Below are 21,704 nucleotides of genomic sequence, written 5' to 3' on the forward strand. Positions count from 1 at the left end.
TGGTGTGGGGTCCCTTTTACTTAAAAGACCACTGGAGTCATGTGATAACACATGCTGACACCTGGAACTGGTAACTACTTTCTCCTTTCCCTCTCGCATAGGGTGCCCCAGTGACTTGCACTGTCTCAGAAGCTGTACTGAAACTATCTGCGGCCTGGCTCGCAAGCTCCACAGTGACTTCAGCGCACTCTCTGCCTCTGTTGGTGGCTGTGGAAATGAACTCCCTCGGGCTAACTGTGAGGAACTAGAGTCTCTAGCTAAATCACTCCTCCTGTGTTTTGAATGTGGAGAAAGCCCTGGCTTGTTGAAACCCTGGGAATCTTGCACTTTGAGTAGCAAGGAAGAGCTATGCAAGTCAGACAGGGCCGACTGCAACAGAAGGGTGCCGAGCCGAGTTCATGAACTGCACGGAGACACAACCCCAACGGTGTCCTCTGGGGACTGCACCCCCAATCGGATTCAGTGGGTATGAAGCCATTGTGCAGGCACTTGGTGACCATCCATGACCAAAAAGGACACTTGGCAACACCTTTCCTCATGCAGGAGAACATGAAAAGAAGTGAGTGTGAATATTTCAAGTCCGTGTCTACGTGTAGCCTCTGGCTGGGTGTAGAAAGTGCAAACAGTGCGGAGTCCTGGCTTCACAATACCTCAGTGTATGCTCAGAATTTTATAGGCAGGCGATTTTAAACAGAGAGCAGCATTTTAAAATGTAGGGATATTGGCATCAGAATGAAATTAAGATCTCAGGACCAAGTAAGTGACTGTGACCCTGGTTTCTCATCTTGAAATTTTTTTCATTTTTTTTCATTGGTTATTTTATTTGTTTACATTTCAAATGTCATCCCCCTTCCCGGTTTCCCCTTCACAGATGCCCTCCCCACTGCTTCTGTGAGGGTGCTCCTCCACCCACCCACCCACTCCTGCCTCACTGCCCCAGCATTGTCTTCAGCTGGTTCATTGGTCTGTTTGTAGATAGTTATTTTCTCATGAATGGAAATCTAAACAGTTTGTTACTATGGGCCTATACATCCTCTTCCCCAGATATAGCATGTGGATTAAGTTTACGGTGAGATTATCAGCACAGGTTTTAACCAAGGCGGCTTACTAAAGCTAAAACTGCTTGTCAGAGGGTCCACTGCCGTCTTCAATAATATATATGTGCAATTTGTTTCTTTTCAAAATGTACATAACAAGATAATATAATTGCATATTAATAATATGACCAGATAGCATCATAGTTTACTGTGTTTTCTGTGTTCCATAATGGTTGGTTCATTTATAAAATTTAAAAGTAGTAGTGAAATGTGACCAGAAAGACTTGGGAGATCAGAGGCTGGCCTCCTTTTCATAATGCCTGTTTTGCTAAAGGGTAATTGGTTTACACGTCGTTTGATGGAGGTTAAAGATCCTTTTTATATTTCATAGCTTTAAAAACCTTTCATCTACAATCAAGTAATAAAGATAATATTGTACTTTAGGATTTAAGTTAAGGAAATAGTTTAATATTTTTTACCTCAAGAATATGCGTAATTTGAAAGATATTTAGTATCTTAGCCTGGGTGACCTGAGCAGGTTCTGGAGGGAAATTCTTTTGAGTAGCCTGCTTTTGGCTTGTAGATGTTGCATGTATATTCAGTGTAGCTTGGTGAAGTTGGCTTGAATATACCTGTTGTTTTCTCTATGGGGAGAGATTGGAGAGCAGTACTCCCTCGAGTGGTCAGCTGAGCCGTGATGGTCCATCCCTTGTGCCTCTGGGAGCTTAGAAGTGGCCCAGTCACCAGGCCATCCTGAGTGCCTCATCCTGTGACGTGTGGCAGCAGAGAAGATTTGTTTCCTATTCCCTTTTTGCCACTGGGTGTCCTCTCTGAGGTTCACTCTGTACCAGTCATTGCTCTGGAGGTAGCACCTCTGTTACCAAGTTCATCAGCTGTGAAGTACCTAGAAGGGTTTTTCCTGAACGCTCTACTTCCTTGAACTCACTGAAGTACCAGATGGCGGTTCTCACCTTGCTGTGCTGTGCAGTACTTAATCTTTAGCGTCTCCATTTCTTCTTTCTCAGTTTTTTTCTTGCTTTTAGACTTGGTCCAGCTAAGCAGTGCGGTGTGGCCCCACCCTGTCACCTTGCTGCCTTTGCCTCCTGAATGCTGGGGTCACAGTTCCCCAAACCCAAGCCCAAACCCAGCTAGTGTCTATCATTCAAACCCGTGTCTGTCCTCAGAAATGTTGTGGGTCTGTATGCTTGGAAGCTTATTTATATTTATGGTAAATAACTTGTGCTATATTCGAGTGGATGGTGTAAACTGTGTTAGTGTTAGAATCATGTGCACTGAAAAGTGTTATAAAGAGTGCCTTCAATAAATCTTATGAGCTTCAGAATTGTCTCCAAATTAATCCAACATTTTTTTTTACTGAATTATTTTCATTCACTTTACTCCTGATTTAAAGACATCGCAGTGGCTCTGCCTGGCTAATACATATCAAAGAAATAGGAAACACCAAGTACATGCTAAAATCATTGTGGCTGCTATATCACTTTTTCTGATTGTTTGCTTCTAGAGTTGGGGACGAATCCAAGTGCCATCACTGAGCGCTACCACGCAGCCCCTTCTTTATCCCTCTTGAACAGGGTTGACTGACCACGGAATAGCTTTATTTCCCAGTTCTCTGCTTGGAAGTTGTGCCGGCAAGTAACTGCACAACCTTAAACAAGGCACTTGCTGCTTCCTTCCTGGTTCCTCATCTGCAGAAGGAAAAGTCCCACCACTTCAGGGACTGTGTCCATGGGCACTAGGTAACAGAGGGGAAGGATGGCTCCTTCCCAGTAGCAGATAATAAGTAAATGTTAGTCTGCCCTTCTGTAACAAGCTGCAAAACCTTGTCACATAAACAAGATCACAGCAAACACAGTGGCACACACATTTAGTCCCACCTTTAGCACTCGGGAGGCAGAGGCAGGCAGATCTCTGAGCTTAAGGCCAGCCTGGTCTAGGAGCAAGTTCTAGGTCAGCCAAGGCTACACAGAGAAACCCTGTCTCAAATGAGATCATACCTGGCACAAGCAGATGCCAGTGTACGAGTTTCATAGTCCTTGAAGCATGCCGTGTTTAAAAGTATATCTACCAACACTGGTTGCCACAATAACATATAAAGATGAGTGAATTCCAGTGTTTACAATATGGTCACATGTCTTTTGGCATATATATTACAGTTGTCTAATCCGCTCAGCAATGTAATATAATGGTTAGTTTTAATCGTCAAGTTGACACATCTAGAATCACCTGGGATTCTAGGTCTCACCGAAGGATTGTCTAGGACAGGCTGGCCTGTGGGCACCTCTGTGTGGGGTTGTCTTGACTGCATTAGTTGAGGTGCTGTTCCCTGGACAGAGGCCTCTGAACCGTATAAGATGGAGAAAGGGAACTAACATGCTTGCACCAATACACTGTTCTCTGCTCTTGGCTAGGACTGAATGAATAGCTGCCTCTGGCTCTTGTAGCCTTGTCTTATCCGTGATCACGGACTGTACCTTTAGCCGAATAAGCTGTCTCCCTGAAGTTGCTTTTGTCATGAAAAAACATGACAGGGTGTTTTATCATGAGAAAAAAAAAACCAAAAAACTAAGAAGATTAAAATTTTTCCAAAATGATATCCTCGTGCGATTTCCTTTAGTAATCTTACCATAAAATGTATCACATGTCCACAAAGTGCAAGCATCCGTGTGCCTGCTTTGATTCAAGCGCCAGGACATTTACAGTAGTCGTGAACAATCATACCTAGGGCAGAGGTGTCTGAGTGCAGGCCTTTCTGTGTAAACAGCTGCCTTCTTGCCTGGAAGCATGGGGCTTGCTGAGCCCTGGTGGGACCTAGGTTACTTCTCTTTGTCTCTACAAGCTAAGCTGAACCCACTTTGAACTTGTTCTTTCCCCATTGGTGCCCTTATGGGCCATACATCACCTGCACGCTTTCCTGAGAGGACCAATGCAACAATCCATCATCCAGGTGAGTGGGGGCTTTTCTAACGTATTGCCTTTATACATCAATGTGGTAGGCGGCAGCTCCAGTAATCTATTAGCGTAATATCCCATTGGGTGAGGCATATTGATAGGGCAGAGCTGGTCGATCTGTGAATTGTGGATATCTAGGAGTTCGGGTCAAGAAAGTAATGCAGATCTCAGGCTGGATTGATGTGGCTATGAATGGTATTTTATGATGTAAAGTTTACCTCTGATTTAGAAAGTAATTTAATGTTGGTGACAGCTTGGGTTCGGGCTAGGAGAGGTCAACCTGGCAGATATCTGGAGCTCTTGGAAGATGTATTCCAGGAATAAAGTACCGTTGTTGATACTTCTATTTCATTTTGCAATATGTCATTGGGGGCACCAGAAAATTGGCCCGAGAGTAAAGTTTTGCACATAAAGCAAAACAGGCTCATTCCGTTGCCTGCCGGGTCAATAAATATGCGTGAGCATGGCCTCCGGAAGCCTGTGGCCATCAGCTTTAGCTGCTCAGAACTGCGTTCTCGGGGCCGTATTCTTGACCCTGGTGTTTATGAAACAAAGCAAAATGGTCAGTGTGTCACCTGTTCATGGCTCTTGCAAGGCTCTGAGGACCACCAGTGTCTAGGCAGAGGAACAGGAGTATGAAGGTTGCAAAAGATGCAGACCCAGACCTTGGTGAATGTCCAGTGGGGACCAAATTGGGGACACATGGTAACTTTTTTTTTTTTAAGGTTTAGTAATTTATGTATATGAGTACACTGTAGTTATCTTCAGACACACCAGAAGAGGGCATTGGATCCCATTACAGATGGTTGTGAGCCACCATGTGGTTGCTGGGAATTGAATTCAGCCCCACTGGAAGAGCAGTCAATGCTGCTAACCACCGAGCCATCTCTTCAGCCCAAATCCTTTTTTTTTTTTTTTTTTTTTAATATATGGATGTTTTGCCCACATGTATGTCTATGTGCCACATACATTCCTGGTGCCTTTGTATCACCCCCCCCTAGAGCTGGAGTCACAGATGGTTATGAGCCACCATGTGGGTGCTAGGAATTAAACACAGGCCTGCTGGAAGAGCCACCAGAGCCAGCTCTCCAGCTCTCTGATTCCCCCCCCCCCCTTTTTTTTACCCCCAGAAAGAAGAGCCTTTGTTCCCAGTGGCAAGGTTACTTGGCAGCATCTGACTCAACAGAGGAAGGATGTTCTGTTACTCGAGTGGTTCACAGCTTCACTGCACGTTAGTCCCCCTGCATTCCCAGCTACAGGCAGCCAACCTTTCTCTGACAGTGCTGTCTTGACTCTTATACAGTACCCTGTAACATTGTCACATCCCGCTGTTATGACTACTCAATGTACCTAATTTATATGTTGCTTTAGCATAGGTATGTGTGCATATGAAAACACATAACATACATATATAATATTTAATATCTGTGAATATGTAGGGTTTGACATTATACATGGTTTTATACTTCCACAAGGATCTTGGAATATAACCTCCGTGGACTACAGTGTAATCCAATGACAGCAAGTTTTCATCAGACATCATTTATATCAGTGATAAATGATAGCTGTTTGTTAGCTCAGCCAATTCTTATGGTCGTCATGTAAGTTAGGTAGTGGCTTAGTCAGTGACCATGGCAACTCTTATAAAAGAAAGCATTTAACTGGGGTTCGATTACAGTTTTGGCGGGTTAGTTTATTATCATCATGGTGAAAAGCAGACAGGCATGGTGCTGAAGCAGTAGCTGAGAGCTTCACTTTCTGATTTGCAGGCAGACAGGGAGAAACACAGGCCCTGGCATAGGCTTTTTCTTTTCGAAAAACATGTTTTTCTCTGTGTAGCCCTGACTATCCTGGAACTTGCTCTGTGGACCAGGCTGGCCTCAAACTCAGAGAGATATCTGCCTCCTAAGTGCTGGGATTAATAGTGTGCTTCACCACCAGCCAGCTGGCACAGGCTTTTGAAACCTCAAAGCCCACCCCCAGTGACAAACTTCCTCCAGCAGGGCCACACCTCCTAATCCTTCTCAAACAGTTCCACTCACTGGTGACAAAGCATTCAAATATATAAACCTATAGGGACCATTCTCCTTTAGACCACAACAGGTACTATTACTATCTCTGTCATAAAGTTATGGGGCAAAAAACAGTATAAAAGAGTCAGGAGACTCTGTGCCCAGTGTCACATGCTGATAAATAAGGAGCCCAGGTGCTCTAAATGGGACATCTACTTTTGGTCAAGAGTAGAATCGAGAAACTGGCTGCACATTTGAATCACCCAATAGCTTTCTAAAACTCCCAACACTTGAGCCCTGACTGACACCCAGGGATTCTGATTTGATTGGTCTGGGAAACAGATGACTCTCAAATGAGTTTGTAACACTTCCTAGGTATTTTGTACTGTACAGCCAAAGATGAGAATTGACTTCATATGTCAGTAATACTTATCCAACAAGTATTATTCATCTAGCTGTCCAACAGCAGATGAATGAATAAGGAAAATGACATACCTACACAAGAGCATTTAATTACAAAGGAAAATGAAGTTGCCAGGTATGGTGTACACACCTGTAATTCTAGGATTTGGCAAGTGGATGGGAAGTTCTTGCTCAGGACTTTGGCTCAGTTCCCAGCACCCACATGGCAGCTCACATCTGTATCTCCAGTTGCTGGGGATCTGACCACCTCTTTTATCCTCCACAGGCACTGTATACATGTGGTACACATACATGCATGCAGGCAAAACACTCATGCATATGAAATTTTAAAAAGAAAGCAAGCGTATTCAAGGCCACTCTTTTTTTGTTTGTTTTGTTTTTTTTGAGACAGGGTTTCTCTGTGTAGCCCTGGCTGTCCTGGAACTCACTATGTAGACCAGGCTGGCCTCGAACTCAGAAATCCGCCTGCCTCTGCCTCCCAAGTGCTGGGATTAAAGGCGTGGGCCACCACTGCTGGCCTCAAGGCCACTCTTGACAATATAGGGATACAGTGAGCTCAAAGCCTGTGCAGGCCACATGACACCCCATCTCAATAAAGAGAAGAGGACCTGGTATTTGCTGCAACTGAGATCACAGACATGTATGCCTTTGCCTTCTGAATGTTGGAATTAAAGACATGTACCACTGGCCTGGCTGAACTCCTTCAGCATTGAGCCCAGTCAATATCTCCTGCATATGAAAAACTATTTGTTTGTTTGGAAAACTGTTTGTTGACTCATTGTGGTGTCTTGACTAGTGCACATGCTAATTCATCTTGTTCAGATGTGTGCTCTATGGTGGGATTGCTGGGTCCTACGTAACTGCCTTCTGCTAGCCCCGCCTTAGCTACGGACTCCCTCAGAGCAGCACAAATGGGTTTTTCAGAACTTGACCAGATCAGATTGCTTGTTTCTAATGGCTCTTTTGGTTTGCCAGCTTTTTTTTTTTTTTTTTTTGGTTGTTTGTTTGTTTTGTTTTGTTTTTTGTTTTAAACAGGCTCTGTAATGGTTCTGAATGCAGAGCCAAAGCTAAAGTCATTATCGATGTGTTTAAGACCCTGCATCCCTACTCTTCCTCTTCCTAACCAGCTCTGTTGCTGTGTCCTGCTCACCCCACCTGAGGGCCACAGGATTCCCCACTGCCTTAGATCTCAGGCTTGCTGGTCCCTCCGACTTCCTCGTACTTCCCAGGAATTGCCTGCTTGGCTTCTCCATTTCTTGTAGGTAACCGCTCGTACTTCACAATATTGAAGTCTTCCTTGCCCACTGTAATAGACTGAGTGTTAGCGTGTCCTTCCTGCTGAAGTTCATAAGCCGAGGCTCTAGGCCCTCCTGGGATGGTATCAGGGAGGCACGAATTCCTTGAAGATGATTAGATTTTGAGATGAGAAGAGTGTAGCCCTTGGAAGTGAAGCTAGCATTCTCCTGTTTGAGTACTGAGACAATGTGCTCTCTCCCTGCTTGAGGCTGCTGCTCTGTGAAGCGGAACGTCTCTCACCTGACACCAAGTATCAGCCTTGGACTTCAGCCTTGTGAACTACGCTCGTGTAGCTTGGGCTCTGGCGTTTTGCTGAAGCAGCTTGAGCTGACAGACACCAGTTCAGCTTGCTGTCCTTGCCTCACTGTTCTTCCCTGTTCTGGGGAGCAAACCCAGGGCCTTATACATGCCAGGCCAGCACTCTACCACTGAGCTATGCCCCAACCCCTGTTAATAGGGAAACCCCCAAAACTGGGGGTTGAGATGGAGTTTGTTCAGAGAGAGCTACACTCCGAGAGTGGTCTGTTTCAGGTGACTGGCATACTTAAGTAGTATAAGGAACAACACCTGACACTGTTCAAAAGAGACCTCAGTGATTGGACACTTGTGTGAATATGCATACGTCCTGACACCATCAAAAAAGTGTTTTAGGGCTAGAGAGATGGCTCAGCAGTTGGGAGCACTGACTGGTCTTCCAGAGGTCCTGAGTTCAATTCCCAGCAACCACATGGTGACTCACAACCATCTGTGATGAGATCTGATGCTCTTCTGGCGTATCTGAAGACAGCTACAGTGTACTCACATATAATAAGGAAAAAATAAGCCTTTGGGCCAGAGCAAGCGGGGCCAGAGTGAGCAGAGCTGTGTCGAGAGGGAGAAGGGAAGGGGAGAAAAAAAAGAAAAAGTGTTTTAGTTACTTTTCTATGGCTGTGATGAAATACCAGGCTCAAAGACAACTTTAAAAAAAAAAATCAAGACTTAGCCGGGCAGTGGTGGCTCACGCCTTTAATCCCAGCACTTGGGAGGCAGAGGCAGGCGGATTTCTGAGTTCCAGGGCAGCCTGGTCTACAGAGTGAGTTCCAGGACAGCCAGGGCTACACAGAGAAACCCTGTCTCGAAAAACAAAACAAACAAACAAACAAATGAAAACTTGATTTGGGCTTCAAGGTTTCAGAGGGAGAGTTTGTAATGGGGGAAGCATGGCAGCAACTGGAGCAGGAAGCTGAGAGAACACATCTTCAATGAAAGACACAAAGCAGAGACAGCAAACTGGAAATGAGGCAAGGCTATTGACTCTCAGAATCAGCCCCCAGGGATATACTTCTTTCAGCAAGGTCCCCATCTCTTAAAGACTCCATAACCTTCCTGAAACAGTGCCACTCACCGGGGACCAAGTGTTCAAAAGCTGGAACTGAAGGGGGATGGTCCTCTATAAGTCTTTGAATGGCCCTGTTTCCTGATTCTTGCTGCAAAGGCCAAATGGATGTGCGAATGAGTTGATTGATTTGGGGCCATTTTCTATTCATCTCGTTGTCGTAAACTAGAATAAAAGTGACATTTAGGCTTCCTTCATAGGGAAAGCTTGTGAGGAAAGGAAGTGTTCATACCAAACACACCAGCTCTCGTTCTGTTCAGCTGCAGAGGATGGGACACAGCCCTGTTTGTCCCAACTGTTTGGGACTACGAAAGGCGTGTCTGTTGGGACAAAATACTACTATAGTGGTACGGAACAATTAAAAATATGTAACTATAGAGATGACTCAGCAATTAACAGCACATAATGCTCTTCCAGAGGACCTGAAGTCAATTCTCAGCTGCTCACAACCACCTATAACTCCAGCTCCACAGAGGTCTGATACTTCTGGCCTCTGTGGGTACCTGCAATCATGTGTATACACACACACACATGTCTCAGCCCGAGCAAAATGTTGAGGCCCGGACTGCCCCGAGTTTGGCGGCCACTGTATCCCGGCCCAAGCTGCCGCTCCGGTCCGAGGGTCGGGGTTCAACAAGAGAGAGAGTGAGGAAGGACTCGAAGAATGGAGACCAGACAGAGTGTGATTCAATCCCGTATATTCTTCAGTCTCTCTTCCTAGTCCAAGTCCCAAGTCTAGCTGTACTCTCTAAAGAGTCTCCCTAAAGAGTATATCTCTCTGCCGTCTGCCTCTGCCTTTTATATGTCTCACTTCTAAGCCAAGCCTCTAAGTTACACCTTTAATCATGCCCTTAGGTCTTGTCTCTAAATCTGATCTCTAGGTCACACTCTTAAGTCACACACCTTTAATCTCACACACCCAAGGAAAGTCCTGGGTATCCAAAGCAAGATGTTATCAGAGTGTGCTCAGCTGTTGTAGGCTATTGTAATCCAAGTCTCATGTCAGGGTATATGGCTCAAGATGGCTGCAAAGCTGATAGCCACTTTCTGCTAAAAGTCAGCCCCCAACACACACACACCAATTAAAAATTGTGTGTTTCTGTGGTGGTTTGAATAGAAATGGCCCTATAGACTCTTGTGTTGGAATGCTTAGCCATAGGGAGTGGCACTATTAGGAGGTGACCTAGTTGGAGTAGGTGTGGCCTTGTGGGAGGAGCAGGAGGAAGAGGAAGTATGTCACTGTGGGGGTGGGTTTTGATCTCTCAGATGCTCAACTTAGACTTAGTAATAATAATAATAATAATTCACTTCTGCTGCCTGCAAATCAAGATGCAGAACTCTCAGCTTCTCCAGCACCTGCACACTGCCCTGTTTCCCACCATGATGATAACTGACTAAACCTCTGAACTGTAAGCCAGCCCCAAATAAATGCTTTCCTTTTAAGAGCTGACATGGCCATGCCAATAGAAATCCTAACTAAGACAGTTTCATAAACTTGAACAGCTTTGCCAGACACGATCATGACACAGGCCTGCAATCCCAGCAGGAGACTCATACTTCAAGGCTAGCTTGGGCTAGTGAAATCCTGTGTCAAAACCTTTTCCACCAAACACCTGGGCATGCCTGTGAAGGGTCTTTTTTTTCTTTACAGAATCATCTGAGGGGGAAAATCTACTCTAAACCTTGGTCTTCTGAGGTCAGAAGGCCCACTCTAAATCTGAGCCATGCCTTCTGATGGCAGACTATATAAAGGCTATGAAAGAAGGAAGCTTTGGCCTTCTTGTCCTCTCTCGCTGGTAAGTTCTTCTATCCTGCTGCTAAAGCATTCCCTTTGCGGATATTACTTCTTTAGGATTCCAATGTATTCAGAAGACCAGCTGAGACATCCAGCTTCATAGACTGACTGACTATCAGATTCTTGGACTTTCTGTCAGGAAACAGCCATTGTTGGACTAACCAGACTACAGCTTGGAAGCCTCTTGCAGAGGCTGTATTGTATGGATGCATCACCTGTCAATTAAAAAGCCTATACCTACGGCATAGGCAGGAAATAGAAAGCGGGGCATCCAGGAGGAGGAAGAATTCTGGGATAGAGCCAGGCACAGGAAAATCTACCCAGGGAAGTTGTGAGGAGACGGAAAGATGGTACCTGAGCACAGGTAACCAGCCACATGGCAGAATGTACGTTGAAATAATTGGGTTATCTAAGTTGTGTCCAGTCAGAGAAGAGCCTAGCTATACAGCCAAGGTATTTGTAAATATATTTTGAGTATAAGGAAGAACCAGAACAATACTAAATTTCCTTCATATAGAGACTCATTCTCAGAGTTCTCTTCCTCTGGGAAACCCTGATTAATACAACTGTCTACCTTAAAGGCTCCAAGGTTCCTTGGACTGGGTGTGGCAGCTGGCCCAAGGAGGGTTCAATGACAGCATCCGGATGCTGAGAGCTTTCACAGGAGCCCCATGGTTGTCTTTTGGCCTGCAGGTGTTGCCACTGGAACAATGAGGCACCCTCTGCTGGGTTGGCACCACATTTGCCCAGGGGTTTCTCAATCCCTTGTTCCCGTTTTTAACTTAAAAATGACTTCTGCTCATTTTAGGTGAAGTTGCATTAAATATTAAGTGTACTTATCTCTTTAAGTGTCATTTTATAGAAAATTATTATATGCCAATTAAAAGTACAAAGAATGTTAGTAAAAATAAGAGGTATGATGGGGCCGTGGAATGTGTTAGCCTTGACTGTATCCTTGACCAAAAGCAATAATAGAGACAGAGTCATTATTAATATAAATATCGGTCATTGTCTTAGTTAGGGTTTCTTTTTTTTTAAGATTTATTTATTCATTTTATGTATATGAGTTCACTGTAGCTGTCTTCAGACACACCAGAAGAGGGCATCAGATCCCATTACAGATGGTTGTGAGCTATCATGTGGTTGCTGGGAATTGAACTCAGGACCTCTGGAAGAGCTGTCAGTGCTCTTAACCACCAAACCATCTCTCCAGCCCCTTAATTCGGGTTTCTATTGCTGTGATGAAACACCATAACCAAAGAGCAAGTTGGGGAGGAAAGAACTCATTCAGCTTACACTTCCATATGTCTATTCATCATCAAAGGAAGTCAGGACAGGAACTCAAACAGAGCAGGAACCTGGCTGCAGAAGCTGATGTACAGGCTATGGAGGGGTGCTGCTTACTGGCTTGCTCCCCGTGGCTTTCTCAGCCTGCTTTCTTATAGAATCCAGGAATGGCACCACTGACAAAATTAATCACTAATTAAGAAAATGCCCTGCAGCCGGATCTTACCGAGGCATTTTCTCAATTGAGGTTCCTTTCTTTATATAACTCTAGTTTGTGTCAAGTTGACACGAAACTATCCAGCACAATCACTTTTGGAGTTAATAATTAGAAAGTTTTGTTTTGTTTTGCCTGCATGTCTGTCCATATACTACATATATGCAGTACCCATGGAGGCCAGAAGAGGGCATTGGACCCCCTGGGACAGGAGTTGCAGATAATTGTGAGCCACCACATGGGTGCTGGGAATTGACCCTAGGCCCTCAGCAAGAGCAACCAGTTCTCCTAACCACTGAGCCATCTCTCTAGCCCCCTCCTGGCTTGGCTGTAACTGGCACTTCCCAGCAGTCATGCAGCAGGGACAAGCCTGACCAGGACAATCATGCCTAGCCATATGGTCTGTGCCTTTACACAGCCCAGTGGCTGTGTTCATCTGAGTGGGCCCAGCTAAGGATAGGTCTTTCTCAGAGGGATCTTTTAGCCCAGCCCTTATGGAGAGCCTACGGCTACTTATGTTAAATGATCCCATACCACGAAAGTACTGTAAAATGTTGTATATTTACCAATGCAGTTCAGTGACATCACCTTTCTTGGTCCTGCGGTAAAGTCAGCTGTGCCAGGCAGGACTGGCTCAGCAGACCACACAGCTGTAAAGGCTTGAATGATGTGTGCTTCACATCTCTATTTTAATTTGACATTTCTATTTTAATTTGCCTTCATGATCCACCCAGACATGGTGGAATTCTTGTGTGACCCGCTACCACTATATCTCCAAAAACCGGCATAAAAAAAACACAGAGTGCCTTGGAGGCATGAACATCATACAAAACCATTGATCCAGAGGGGGGCGGCCTCATAAATGATGGACAGCAGCCTTCCAATGTCTTTGGGGTCCAAATGAAGTAAATGGTGAATTTACCCAATGATCCTAATTCTGCTCTACAGTTAATATCTATCTATCTATCTATCTATCTATCTATCTATCTATCTATCATCATCTATTTTTATTTCTGTGAGTACCCTCTAGCTGTCTTCAGACACACCAGAAAAGTGTATTGGATCCCATTACAGATGGTTGTGAGCCACCATGTGCTTGCTGGGAATTGAACTCAGGACCTCTGGAAGAGCAGTGAGTGCTCTTAACCACTGAGCCATCTCTCCAGCCCCTAGAGTTAATATCTTTTCCTTTCTGCTCCTCTCCCCCTTTTATTGGTCTGTCCACTATCTCCGGTATGCTTGGCAAATATCTTTTTCCTTATTCGCACTGTGAGTCTGCTTTTGTGGCCCATTCCAGAGCTACATCCTTAACTACAAGACGCTCATGTGACTGAGAAGAGCGGAGGTGGGGGAAACCCCAGGGGCCTAGTGACTTCAGTCATGTTTCTGGGCCCAGCTGTGTCTGCAGTCAGGGTTTGCTGATCTGGGCTTTTTCAGTTACATGAAGCAATTAAACTTCTATGACTAATAACCAAAAGCACTGCCAAGCATTTGGGCTGTGGTGGGTAGGTTGCCAAAGGCAGTTGCCTAAGTGACATGTGTGTTCAGCAGATTGGGCAAAAGATAAGCAGTTATGAAACAGAACAAAGTCCATCCACCCCAGCCCTGTATGGCCCAGGGTCCCCCATTACAGGCATTTGGCAAGCAGGGAAGCTGTTGTCTGACCTTTTCCACATACTGCTTGAATCAGACCAAGGAAGGAGAAGGAACCAGGCAGGAGGGGGTTGCAGGGTATCTTAGTTAAGGTTTTACTGCTGTGAACACATACCATGACCAAGGCAACTCTTATAAGGCAACATTTAATTGAGGCTGGCTTACAGGTTCAGAGGTTCAGCCCATTATCATCAAGGCAGGAGGATGGCAGCATCCAGGCAGGCATGGTACAGGAGGACATCTTCATCTGAAGGTGGCTAGTGGCAGACTGATTTCCAGGCAGCTAGGAGGAGGGTCAGTAGGAGTGACACACCTACTCTAACAGGGCCACACCTTCTAATCATGCCACTCCCTGGGCCGAGCATATACAAACCATCACACGAGGAAAACCTGGTAACCAATGATCAGGCAGGTTGGGTCAAATTCTGGCAGCAGCTTGCCTAAGGACAGGAGTGGAAGGGTGAAGGGTGCTCTGTGGGGAAATTTGGGCTGCTTGTTATCGCTACAGGCTCCCGAATTTTTTAGTGTGCACAGGAAAGTGTGTGGTCTCTGTTTCTCTAGCTTTACTTCCAGACTTCCAGAACAGAGTCATGGTTTGGGAACCTAAGGCCCAGGTAGACCATCAGGCCAATTCCATCACATCCATTCCCACAGTCTAAAGTAGATGGCTATCTGACAATACAAGTGTAGCCCACCTTGCCAGGCTCTTGAATAGAAAAGAGAAATGTTTCCATTGTCCTGGTCATTGAAAAGTGTACTGCCTGTCCACTGTTCCTTTCACATCTTCTGCAGGCATGAGTATACCCCACGCCCTCTCTGCTGTCCTCCGATGGAGTTGGTACCCTGCCACCCATTCACAGGAGAAATGGTTTTGTTGTTGTTGTTGTTGTTGTTGTTGTTGTTTTGTTTCTGTTTCTGTTTCTGTTTCTGTTTTTTCACTTACTGCTTTAGGTCACTGTAAGGATGGTCTGACCTTTCAAAAAAAGGAAATCCATCCAGGTCTCACCCTTTGATTAGATGACTTTTGACATTGCATTGCTGCTGTGACATTGAAAAGTTATTGAGGTTTCAAAGGCTTCAAGCCCAGAAAACACTCCTGGAAAATTCATACAAAGTGTTACATTCAATTGAAGTTCATGGTGATGTTTCCAAGAAGCACCCTTAGCAAGTGGAGCTGCTACATTTCTGGCAATTCCTAGGTAAATACAGCCCTGGCTAGCCCATCAGCCTACAGGGACAGGCATAAGTCCGTAAACTTTCCCAAAGGTTCATGGCCCGTTCCATATGCTTAGGAGCCTGCAGCTTATCCTCCTTGCCTCTGAAGTAGATATGCAATTACCAGAAAGTTCACTGGCTCCTAACATGATGCCTCTGAGGGCCTTTTATTTTATTTGGAGCTTTGCACTGAGCCTCAGAAGGACGTAGAACATGTGCAGTGATGTGGATACAGTTGACTCAGCAGTAAGGAAGCCGACTCCTCCTTGACAGCCCTCCTCGCTTTATTCTGCTGAAGTTGAAGTATTGAGGGAGACACTTTGTAATCTCGCAGTTCCCAAACCTAATCCTGGCTGTAACTGTTGCAAAACGCACAGATGTGACATAGTAGACATTTTACTCCCTGGGTATTTTCTAAATCCTCGGAGCAGGAATGGGCCTCCTTTAAAGCTCACAGTGATTTATGCAAAGAGACTTGGTTCCTGGAAGCCCCTAGCGTGCTTATCACAAAGCATTAAGCAGGCATTCTGGGAGAAGTCTGGGGAAGTCATCATCACGGAGGTTTTTGGCACAGGCAGAGAAGGGCTTTTCTTAAAAGAGCACATGGGGACTGGAATGCTCCCAAGACCTTCCTTTCCTTTTTTGTCCATGAAGTTAACTTCAGAGTAGATTTGTGGAGAGAAAAGGCAGGACCCTGGTTAGGAGGCGTCGTCAGAGGTACGGCATCCGTGCTTGGCCAAGTGGGGCGCTCAGTGTCTCTCTTCTCTGGAGTCATCCCCTGCTCCTGAACCTGCTCTTCAAACAACACCACCTCTGGCTCAAAACCGATGACTTCTTGGCTGGTGTGACCTGTGGCCCCTGCATTGCATGCTTATAGAGAAAGGTTTCCCATGGGGACAACGCCACTCCCCAAATATCTCTCTAAGTGAGCCCCCTTAGTGCTAGGATTTGTACTGTTGATCATGATACAGGGTCAAAGTTTTACACAATCTGTAAAGATTATGGCCAGGTGAAGTTTTGTATTTTAATTTATTTGAGGAGACCAGAGATTTTTTCTAAATTGTGGGGTTTTGTACAAGAGTATAAAGTAGACACCAAGGTCTGGAGAAAAGCCTTCCTATTCTTTCCCCATCCCCACCTCTCCCAAGGGTTTGTACTTCTTAGAGGCAACCCCTCTTCCCTCAGCCTGCAGTGCAGGGTCTGGCCTGCACCCTGCAACTCCCAGAAATCCTTAATCTCCATTGTCTGCTGTCCTTCCTGGGGGATCCGTTGGCTGTAGACAGATCTAAGGGCAGATGAAGAAGCTGGCAGCCCAGCTGTTTACTCAGTTGCTGGACTGTGTTCTGAAGAGGCAGATGGCGGAGGAAGAGGCTGACTGCATCTTCAACACACCAGGATCCCCAGGTCCACCTGCCAGCAGCATCGAGGGAAACAGTGACTCAGCTTTCAGGGACCCTTCCAGCTCCAGGGGAGCTTGCTGCTGGGCATACTGGGTTACCCCAGGTCTCCATCTTACTCCTCTTTACCTTTTCATTGTGTTTCCCTGGCTGGGGCAAAGGAAATCCAGGTCTGGATAACATTAGTCTCAGATTGCATAAGAACAAAAGTCTATGACCTGAGCTTTGACTCCTGTTCCATTATCTTTCTGGGTGACCTTAGGCAAACAGACCTTCTATGTTGCTCAAAACTCTACAGGGTGGTATTACTGCAAGGGCCACCTGAGAGGTGCTGGCGGAAGTACTCTGGGTTTACTGTCTTAGATTCTCAGTTCTGTGTAGGTTGTAGTGTAAGTGCTAATAACTGGGAGAGAAATCAAATTCAGATTCTGGTTTGTTGGCCTGTGCTGGACCTGAGTGTGATGCTGGTTCCTGGTTCGCTCAAGAAGTCAGGATCACATCATGGTTTACCAAAGGCTGGGTGTACACAGCTCATGCTTCAGGGATGCAGCTGCCAGCAGTAATAAGTCACACCAGCGTCCCTGGATTGCGTTCAGATGAACTTCTGCTGCCATTACTGATCTCAGTTTCTGTACAGTTTATAGTCCTGAAGAAGGCTGATAGCTTGTATCTTCCCCCTGAAGCATACTCCCTCTGGACAGCCTTGAAAGCAAGAACTTCCATCTTTACATTTCTAGAAAGGTTTTCTGTATCCCTTGCAGGTGTTTCTGCTCTTTGACTAAGTTAAGTTGTATGGTTTCTAAAAGTTTTAACATCTAAGAGCTTTGAACAAAGCTTACACTTTATCTGAGAAGACAAAAATTTACAATATTGCAGCAGTGTGAGCGTACATGCATGTGTGTATGTATGTACAGACACAATCAGTATGCGTGCATGTGAGTGCATGCCTCTCTCAGTGTACTCAGCATACATGCATGCATGCATGTGTTTGTGCATGTATACATGGCTATGCATCTGTACATAAGGAAAATAAAATAAATATTAATTTTCTATAACAGTCTCTCCAGATTTCCACAGTGCAGCCAATATTGTTCTGGAAGATGTGGCTTCTCAAGACGGAAGCAGGAGTTCAAGGCTAGCCTGGTCAACAGAGAGAGTTCTGGGGGCCAGCCTGGTCAACAGAGGGAGTTCTGGGGGCCAGCCAGGGTGGTATCACAGCTCCTTTTTTTCTTCCTTCCTTCCTTCCTTCCTTCCTTCCTTCCTTCCTTCCTTCCTTCCTTCCTTCCTCTCTCTCTCTCTCTCTCTCTCTCTCTCTCTCTCTCTCTTTCTTTCTTTCTTTCTTTCTTTCTTTCTTTCTTTCTTTCTTTCTTTCAAGTGGCCTCTGCTAGTGCAAGAGAATAATGAATAAGTCAGAGTCCAGTTCTCTACATATCTTCTTCATTTGCCTTTCACAGTTTTATATGGGTAAGGGCGATGCCTTGGCCTTGTCTCTCAGGCAAGCATTGTTCCTAGCTTGCCTTCTCCAATCTTTAGCCCACCTTCAGCCCTAGTATCTTTGTGACTGGCTTCATTTTAGAGATGAGGGACTGGGCCCATACAAGTCTGGTGGGCTTCACACAATACTTTGTGCCTCAAATCTGGGCAGGAAGATGTCTTCATTTTTATTTCTTTTTTCTTGTATACTAGAATTGAATCCGGGGGCCTGTGCACGCCATGGTATCAAAGCTCTGCCAGTGAGCTACATGCCCAGCTCTGAAGACACCTGTTTTACCACAGGTACTGCAGAAGTAGCCAAGGAGTAGGCTGGGAATTCTGGTCTTTTCTAGAGGCCTCCTGTGCAACTCTTGGATTAACCTGCATTCCTCTGGTGAGTTTGACTTAAAAGGCATCTCAGGGTGCCCTGGACATTTGGGCGTTGGCCGTGTAACAGCATCACTCGCCCCTCAGAGGAGGCTGCATTTCTATGGTGGAAGATGTGTCCCCAGTCCATGATTCACCAGTTTGTTTATAAAGCACTTAGAGGTCTCCAGGGGGACAGCAGGGCCTGTGTAAATGTGCTGTTTCTTATTCATCAGCTTGACCCTCTTAATGGTGCCCCCACTGGGTCTGAATCAAATGAGAGCATCAGGTCACAAGAAGTGCTACGAACCTCTTTCCCAGGGAGGGTACACCCCCCCCCCAACACTCACCCCACCAGACTCCACCTCCCACTGGCAGGTTGTGTCTGGGTGAAGGACTGTCTGAAGGTGCAGCAGCAGACTCTGCACATCCCAGAAAAAACTGCTGAAACAACCGGTCCCCGGATTCTCTGAGAGAGCAGAGCAGCCGAGTGTGGCAAGCTCAGTGCGTTGTTTCGATCCTGTCCATCTTATGCAGATCTTGCTGTAATTTATTATTCCCATTTCTTGCTTTACTGGGGACCCATAAATCTTCTAAAAGTTAGAATCTGTATCTGATTATACAAATGTTAAAAAACTATTCTGCTGGTGTCACTGAATTGGTCGAGGGCTTGTCTGGCAGGGACAAGACCCCGTGTTCAGCTTCCAGTACCTGAGCATGGTGGTATACTGGTCCTAACATTTGGGGGTAGGTTGAAGGGGTAGAGGCATGAGGCCATTAGCCACAGCAAGTTCAAAGCCAGCCTGGGCTACCTGGGCCCTTCAAACAACAACAACAAAAGCAGAAAATGTAGATGAATAGCCCTGGTGGCTTTACTGATGGTTTCTGTCTAGGGTTTTACACACTCACCCACATTCATAACTACATTTTGTGTCCGGCTGTATCTTGCTTTTCTTATCCAACACTATCTGGGCACAATTCCTGGGTGTTTTCTTTAGGATGGGAATGCTTTTGGGTGGATGAGCGTGGCAGGTCTGTCTTGGGAAGTCTGGGTCTTGCAATGTCCTAGAGTCAGCCAGCATTCAGAATATTAATTTTCATTGGTCGTGTGAAAGGGGTAGGTGACCTGACTAAAGATGAAGCCTCAGCAGAACTCATGTTTCAGGTTGAGTATATTTTAATATACCGGTTAACAAACCATTTCTCATCCTAATGGGGCTCTCTGTCCCCTGTCTCTAGGAGAGAAAGAGAGAGAGAGAGAGAGAGAGAGAGAGAGAGAGAGAGAGAGAGAGAGAGAGAAGAAGAGGAAAGGAGAGAGAGAGGAAAAGAGGGGGAAGGGGAGGGGAAAGAGAGGGAGGGGGAGGAAGAAAGGAGAGGGGGAAGGAGAGAGAGAGAGAGAGAGAGAGAGAGAGAGAGAGAGAGAGAACCCTACCCTATTCACATTTTAAATTCCCTTTCTTTTCTTTCCAGGGGTCTCCCTGGCCTTACTTAGCACTGGTTGGCCTGAAACTCACACCCCTCCCTCTTCATCCTATCAAGTGCTGAGGTTCCAGATGTGTTCTGCCATGCCCAGTCAGTCTGGACTTTCCTTCAGGTTGGAAAGCACAGTGATGAGCAGGTTGGACAAGAGGCACCCTCACAGAACCTTCTAGCTGATTTCTTGACTGGCGGTCTCTCTCCTCTAGTGACAAGTTATGAAGCCACAAGCCAGGGGTCTGCTCTCCACAGTTCTGTGTTCACTTCTGTTGAGATACCCATTTCTCACAAACGATACAGTAACGACAAGCCAATACGTAGAGGAAAGAAACAATCCACAACACACAAGCTCCCAAGGAACCAGAGATAAGCTGAGCTGAGTCCAGCTTTCTAGATAGCAAAAATCAAATGTTTGAAGCGGACCCTTGCCTTGGGGCAGACCTTCACAGGTTTTCCTGGTGGGGGTCAGGTTTGTTTTCTCTCCTTGATGACACTAGGGGGAGAGTCTATATAAATTACTTCATATAGTGACCACCCAAAACCTACTTACAAATGTTACCTAAGAAGAGGTTTCATTCTGGGGATGATGGAGAACGCTTATAGTCTCAGCATTCTGCGAGCTTGAAGCACGAGGGCTGTGAGTTCAAGGCCCCCATGGGCTACAATGAGCTCCTGTCTCATTGGGACGGGGGAAATGGCTTAGTTGGTAAAGGCCTTGCTTTTGCAAACACAAGTTTTGAGTTCAGTTTCCAGAATCCACATAAAAAGCCAGGTATGGCCACATGCACCTGTAAACTGTGTGTGTGTGTGTGTGTGTGTGTGTGTGTGTGTGTGTGTGTGTGTGTATGTGTTGGGAAGGGTGATCAGGGTGCAGGGATAGGGCATGATGAAGAGATAAGAGGAACAGTGGGACTTGCCAGTGGCCATCCTAGCCAAACAAACACCTCCAGGTTCAAGGAGAGGCCCAGGTTCAAGACTAGCGTCAAATATCTGGGCAGTGGTGTCCACAGACCTTTAATCCCAGCACTTGGGAAGCAGAGACAGAGAGCCACCACTGCCCGTTCAGGAGAAATTTTTAAGTCATATTTGTGAAAAGACACTGGGCATAGTGGTGCTTGCCTCTGATCCCAGTACTTGTGAGCCTGAGGCAAAAGAATCAGAGCAAGGTCATCCCTGGCTATTTAAGGACTTGAAGGTCAGCCTGGGCTACATGAGAGAGTCTCAAAGAAAGCTCCCTGTCTCCTTTTCCTGCAAAACACAAATATAGGAAGGAAGTTCCTTCAAAGAAAGGAAGGCAGGCAGGCAAACAAGCAGAAATTTTAAACGATGAAAAACTTGAGGTTAGAGAAAAACTGGAAATGTACATGTGTGTATGTATGTGTGTGTGTGTGTGTGTGCATACAAGTGTGTATGTGTGTGTATGTGTATTCATGTATGTGTGTATCTCATGTAACCAGGCTTGCCTGGTCCTCCTACATCAATCAAGATAATTTCTCATAGACATGGCCACAGGGCATTTTGGTGTGGGCAATCCTCCAATTAAGACTCCCTCAGATGACTCTGGACTGTGTCAAGTTAACAACTGAAACAAAGGAAGACATATTTAACACTCAAATAGAAAAAGATTCATAAATGTTAACATTGTTTTCCTGGGCAACAGAGTTGTGAGTAATTATTCTATTTTATTCTTCTACATCTTCAACTTTTTCTTCTTT

At 45.5% G+C, this 21,704-nt stretch overlaps 1 protein-coding gene and 1 long non-coding RNA gene across 2 annotated transcripts in view; both read left to right on the forward strand.

Annotated features, from left to right (window-relative positions):
- The window catches only part of Kif14 (kinesin family member 14), a 64,302-nt gene extending 61,932 nt beyond the window's left edge, over positions 1–2,370 (forward strand). Inside the window, exon 30 of the mRNA XM_034513305.2 lies at positions 102–2,370. Coding sequence (XP_034369196.1) covers positions 102–472 — 371 coding nt within the window. The 3' untranslated portion in view covers positions 473–2,370. The remainder of the gene's footprint in view (positions 1–101) is intronic.
- A 14,270-nt stretch (positions 2,371–16,640) lies between these two features.
- LOC143443789 (uncharacterized) lies at positions 16,641–20,203 on the forward strand. Its single transcript, XR_013113079.1, has 3 exons — positions 16,641–16,780; positions 18,361–18,541; positions 19,984–20,203. It is a non-coding gene; the product is annotated as an uncharacterized LOC143443789 (long non-coding RNA).
- The last annotated feature ends 1,501 nt before the right edge of the window (positions 20,204–21,704 follow it).

This window comes from Arvicanthis niloticus, chromosome 10, assembly GCF_011762505.2.
Source record: "Arvicanthis niloticus isolate mArvNil1 chromosome 10, mArvNil1.pat.X, whole genome shotgun sequence".
Taxonomy (NCBI): domain Eukaryota; kingdom Metazoa; phylum Chordata; class Mammalia; order Rodentia; family Muridae; genus Arvicanthis; species Arvicanthis niloticus.